Genomic DNA, 6,110 nt, shown 5'->3' with positions numbered 1-6,110 from the left:
TTATATAACAAATAAACAAACCGGCAAGCGTTTCCCTAACTTATTGCGTTGGACCAAAAAAACTGCTAATCAAACACATTCATCAAACCTGATGAGGGCAATTTTCTAAACGGGTTTGTCCCCCTCTCCTTCGATATTTATGCAAAGTGCTGCTGCAAGCAAGTGGCAGTGCAGTGAATCATTTGGAAGTTTGAATTATTAATTTGGAACAACGTTGATGACAGAGGAGACGCGTTGCCTCCTCGCGATTAGAGGGGGGGTTCTGATTGGAAATTCAAATCGACTTTGGCACCATCGAATTAGCGGAGGGCTTGGGGACACTTGGTATGCAAAGGATGAAACATGCGCCGAAAATGGTAATTTAGTTGAAGGCGACTGAGCAATAACGTTGAAGAAGAAGAACGGTAACATTTTCGGGAAAATTAATTTGTGACACAATTCAGAAATTTGCAGTCAGTGAGGTTCGGAAAAATGCAGTGTAAAAAAAACGATTGATTGAACACAGACTCAAACATTAGATCGCTGTCTGACCTGTAGGAATTTTGGTTATAGTTCTTTCACGATTGTTTGAAGATTATTTTTAGAACATGTCGAAACCTATTAGAAAACTGAAAAATCTGTCAACATGTCATGGAAAGTTGGTTTGGTTGCGATTTCCGTAAATCTTGCTCCCATCAAAAGATACAGCGTGCTCAAAACCGCTTGAAAACGCGATATTCGAGCAAAAAATACGTTTAATATATACCATTTTCAAGCATGATGTCTGGTTTTACCGGAGAAAAATACAAAAAAAATCATCTGGTATGATTTGATAATTTAAAAATTCATATAACGAATAAGAATAATACAAATTTCATTTTAATTTTTAAAGGCTCTGTTCGAGGGACCTATCACAAAATGCTTTACACATTGTAACAGTTATGCTACTGTAAATATCCATTTATTAATGAAAATATGGTTGATTGTAAAGAACCGTTTGATTTATTTCTATTTTTTGTGATCCCAAATTCAAAATTGTATAACGCGTATAGTGCTGTTTTGCAAATACAATAATAAACATAAATAATAAATAATAAATCAATTCAATGTTTTTTTCAATAAAAATTTTAACTTTCAACAATAATATTTTATCAGTCCCCTGATTTTTCGGGAAAATTTTAATTTATTTTTTTAATATTTAAAATTCACCAATGCATATTTTTCTGTAACTGATTTAAAGGTAAAATTTGAGTACCGTCAGGGGGGGTGACATTGGGTCTGGGGGGTGAAATTGGGCCAAAGTGATTTTTTGCGGATTTTACTATTTCTCAGGTTCTTCTCAATGAAACTAAATTCTGTTTAAAGGGTTGTGTAGGAGACATCTTAAGATTACTTCGCTAAAACAATCGCGTTCCTAGAACAAATCCTGTTATTTTGGCAGCTGTCTCATGTTGAGGTACGTTTTTGGCCAAAAATTGACGCCCAAAAAATCATTTTTAATAATATTTTTGCTGGAATCGCTCGAAAAATACCCAAATGTTTGAAAATCACTACTTCAAACATTGGTCCATATCAGTACGATTCCCTGGAACAAGAAACATAGTTGGATGACTTGTTTTTACCATATCGTTGTATTTGAGCATCAGTTTAGTTTCATTTGACCCAATGTCAACCCCTCTAAGGGGTGAGATTAGGTCAATTTTCAAACTATTGGCATTTAAGGTAGTGTTCATCAAAATTCTTCATATTTTGAGAAAATGTAGTAAACTATCTAAGAACAAATCTACGTATCGTTTTTTGACCCATACTAACCCCCGCTGACGGTATAGTAAATAATTAAAAATGAAACTGAAAACTAAATTCCGACCGAAAATGTTCTTGCCAAAAAAAGATCGCAACTCGATCGCAGTCCACCTCGTCCAAATTCTCATCTCCCTCACCCACAGAAATCAACCTGACGATGCACCCTGCTCGACGGTGCACATGCAACTAACCGCTTCGTGACCTACTCCTCTACACAACCATCCAAATTTACGATGACGATCCTTTCCATCAAGACACACACACCACCACCAGACACGATCATCGTCATTGAACGTCATCACCCTCAGAAGATCGGAGGATCATTCTCCCGCTCAAATGCCTTTTCTCTCTTCGAACCTCGTGAGAACCAGCATCAAGTTTTTCGTAAATTTTTCTAAAATCTCGAGAAATGAAAAGTCGCACGACTCTCCGCCGAAAAATCGAACGAAAAAAAAAAACCCGCTCAAAAGATGTTCGGCGCGCGCGACTCGATCTTCCCCACATCTGCCTTGGCAGAGTGAGAGAGGGTGACTCAGCTGCGTTCTCTCTTTCCCACCGAAACAGACTTAGCCGAGTCGCGCGCCCGGACCCGGTGGAAAGAAGGCAGGTGCGCGTGAGTGAAGAAGAGCGAGGGAGACGAAAGGCAGCTGAGCCGCGCATGCGACTTGCAGCGTCGCGTGCCGCCAGCTTCGGGCCGCGTTCGGCTCAACTTCGGCTCAGCCAGAGCGAGATTGGTCGGGAGAGAGTGAGAGGAGTAGGAAGAAAGGAATCATTGAAGGTTTTTGGAGTTTGGGTACGCATGTGAGGGTGGTTTGCGCACATGTGCGCAAAGGACTGCGGCGAAACTGCCGGTCGGTTGTGTTGGTGCACGAAGGGCTCGCTTTCGGGACGCTTTCGGGACACGCGCAGGTACCCGGCCGAGCCGGTACAAAATGCAAGGGCCTAGGACGAGAAGGTATCAGTTTGGGAGTAGCTTCCGTCGATTGAACATCGCTAAGGAATCAAGTTGAAGAGAGAAGATTTTTTTCTGAGTGCAAGTGCTTGGGAAAGAGCTACGGTGTTGAAAAATTAAGAACTTTGAGATCAGTTACGATCGAGCGGTGATCAGTGCAAGAACTTGGTGAATTGAGAGTGATCAATGGCAGCAGCAGTGAGAAGCATGGCGCTCGGACAAAACATCCACAACATTCTGCCGAGCAACTCGATCCTGGTGTACCAGAAGCCGACCATGGGTCATCCCGGCAAGCGCCCGATCGCGCCGGCACCGATGATGGTGTCCGGACTTCCTCAACCCGCCGGTCTCAAGTGCAAACCGTCAAAGAAGTTTGCCGGATATTGTGGCCTGCCGTACGCTCCGACTCCTCAGCAAACGGTGTCAGTTCAGCGTCGGAATGCCCGTGAGCGTAACCGCGTCAAGCAGGTCAACAATGGATTCGCGAACCTCCGTCAGCACATCCCGGCTCCGGTCGTGCAGGCGCACTCCAGTGGAGGTCGTGGTGCCAGCAAGAAGCTCAGCAAGGTAGACACTCTCCGTGTGGCGGTCGAGTACATCCGCAGTCTGCAGAAGATGCTCGACGAGAATAGTGAAAACAATCATAGCCAGAAGAGCCTCAGCCAGATGTCTAGCAGCAGTTCATACTACGGAACCATGTCGGAACCCTCAACCGCTTCTTCACCTGCCCCGTCCTCTATCAACGAGTACCCCACGATGGGTGGAACCACCTTCAAGCACGAACCGTACGAGATCTACGTGGACCCATCGACCTCCCCAGCCCACTCCTACACCTCGGAGACCACCACGATCCAGCAGCACCTCCCGGGACACCACCAGATCATGGTCCCCGGCATGACCGCCCTCAGCCCCAGCGGCAACAACAACTACCTCGCGCATCACCACATCGACGCCAACCACCACCAAGTCATGTACAAGTCGGAAATCTACCAGGACGGCTACGACTCTGCCGAGATGAGCCCCCAAAATCCCGAGGACGAAGAACTCCTGGACGCCATCACCAGCTGGCAGGAGGAACAGCAGCAGCACCAACACCAACAGCAAACCTTCCTGTACTGAACAACTCGCGGAAGTCGTGCTGGTCAACAATCCTGAGAATTCACCCGAGTTCGGCGCAACCTCCAAGATCGGCCCTGAAAAGCAGATCAACAGTGGAGAGTGGAAGTCCGGAACCCGGGCACAAGTAGTCATCGCGAGTCCTAAACTAAAACTGCCAGTTTTTGAGGCGTTAGCGTTTCATCAACCACAGCCAAGAAATCTAGTCACAAATTAGAGTATAGTGGTCGGCGAAGTTTAAGTCAATCTAGAGCAGGAGTTGGAGATAATTGTACAGATGTAAATCAATCGCGCTCGATTCCTAACCTGTAATTACCTTGCGCTATGTCGAGTTTAAGAGTTAGAGTTAGAATGATTAATGAGTTCGAGCAACGTTTTCGATTGTTTATAAAGAGCTTGTTTTTTTAGGCGACAACCCAAACCAGTGACAGTATATCCTACGTTAAGTTTCCTAGTTTTCTCCAAGTTAGGTTACGTTTAAGAACTATTTAAGAGTCAAAGTCAATAAAAGTAAACCATAAAATCTAAAACTAAAAACAACCTTCACTATCTCTTCCCACCTGAGAAATACCGCCCCCCCCCCCCCCTAAGGAGATCCTTCCGAGGATCCCTCCTAAACACAAAGTTAATGACTTCACACCTCCTCCTCCTTCTGCAATCGAATTGCACAGGTTTCGCAGTCAAACCAGGTGGTAAATTTGCATTTTATTGAACCTGCACCCCGATTCCGGCTAGTTTCGTACGAAAATCTCAAGTGGTTCTTCCTTAACCATTTTTGCTGGGAAGATCGTCGTCCCAGACCTTCAGCGACGACACAATCTTTACTGTCTGAACTTGAAATGAAAAGGAAATTTGTCCTTCGTTCCTTTTTGGGGTCTCTCTTTGAGGTCTCAGAAATCCTCGGAAGAGGGATGTGACCTGCAGAGTTGGTGGTTGCGGGAGGAGAAGGAGGAGGAGGAGGTCCAGGGGGGTTTCCTTTGAAATAAGAACTAAAGAGACGAAAAAAATGTACGATTTTTCGAAAAAGACGGTTTCGTCTTTCAAGACAAAAAGGAAATCGAATGATGGAATGCGAGATCTTTGCAAGGAATAGGATTTTTTTTGGAAAAGGAGGAGGTGAAGCGGTGATTTCCTACTTCTTATTTTAGAATTGAGAGATTTGAACTTGAAAATTTTGGGATGTTGAACTTGTGTGGGACGAACGAGCGATCGATCATTATTGGACAATATTTCCGTTCTTATACTTGGATGCAGAATGTTGTTTATGCGATAAATGAAGAAGAAATGCGTAAATGCTTATGTAAACAAACATATAAATTTTCTTTTTGACATTTGAAGCTGAAATAAAAATTTAGCCCAACTATGCTGAATATAGGAGAACAACATTGGGCACTAAATGTTGGCATATCAGCACATTCTCGTTTCTTTCAACAGGTTGGCCAATAAATTATTTTAATTTTGTAATCGGCAAATTTAATGTTAATTGAGATTTCACATAAAATTATAAAAATTTACATTAAAAATTTGACTAACCAAGTATACCGAGAAAATGCGGTGTTCTTCAACAAATCTTCTCCAAGGTAAATTTCTATTGCAAACGCTCGTAGGCAAGTGAAAAGTTCATGTTTAATTCAAACATGTCGTTGCTATTTCCATACAATTTGCCGATCTACACAGCGTTGAGATAAAAGTACAGTCTGGACTAGATTGTCCGACGTTTCGATTATGCAAAGGTTTGTATGAACTTTTTAATTTTAACATCATATTCGAGTTTGATGCAGTTTAGTTTTTTTTCAGCAATTTTCCCTGATAAGCTAATCATGAAATCAATGCATGCCGAAAAAAACTCAATAATATAAAATTCGAATCAATTACTAAGTGTCCGAATTAGTGCGTCCCTCCCGGGAATTCCCGGGACAATAATCCCGGGAATTCCCGGGACAATAATCCCGGGATTTTTCCAAAACCGGGAATTCCCGAATCCCGGGAATTTTCATAGTTTGCCCCGGGAATTCCCGAAATTGAACAGATCCACGAAATGCCTGGCGCTTTGAATAATTTCTATTTAATTATATATTTTTAAAAGACTGGATATTATATTTATATTAAGGATTTTAAATTTGAAACAATTATAATCATAAATTATTTTTCATCAAACACCGGAATCAAAACAGTTAGTACACCGATTTCCAAATTTATTGCTCTGAAATCTCCTTAACTTTTCAGCATGTAGTCCTGATTTTCCTCAGTTGGCGCAAGT

The 6,110-nt window shown here is 42.6% G+C and overlaps 1 protein-coding gene across 1 annotated transcript; it reads left to right on the top strand.

The window, feature by feature from the left end:
- Nucleotides 1-2,755: 2,755 nt before the first annotated feature.
- On the top strand, nucleotides 2,756-4,374 carry LOC6052845 (achaete-scute complex protein T3). The gene has a single exon (XM_001869006.2). The coding sequence runs from the start codon at nucleotides 2,921-2,923 to the stop codon at nucleotides 3,851-3,853; it is 933 nt and encodes a 310-aa protein (XP_001869041.1). The 5' UTR covers nucleotides 2,756-2,920; the 3' UTR covers nucleotides 3,854-4,374.
- The last annotated feature ends 1,736 nt before the right edge of the window (nucleotides 4,375-6,110 follow it).

Source organism: Culex quinquefasciatus, chromosome 1, assembly GCF_015732765.1.
Source record: "Culex quinquefasciatus strain JHB chromosome 1, VPISU_Cqui_1.0_pri_paternal, whole genome shotgun sequence".
NCBI classification, from domain to species: Eukaryota; Metazoa; Arthropoda; class Insecta; order Diptera; family Culicidae; genus Culex; species Culex quinquefasciatus.
This window is presented reverse-complemented; position numbering and strand designations above follow the sequence as displayed.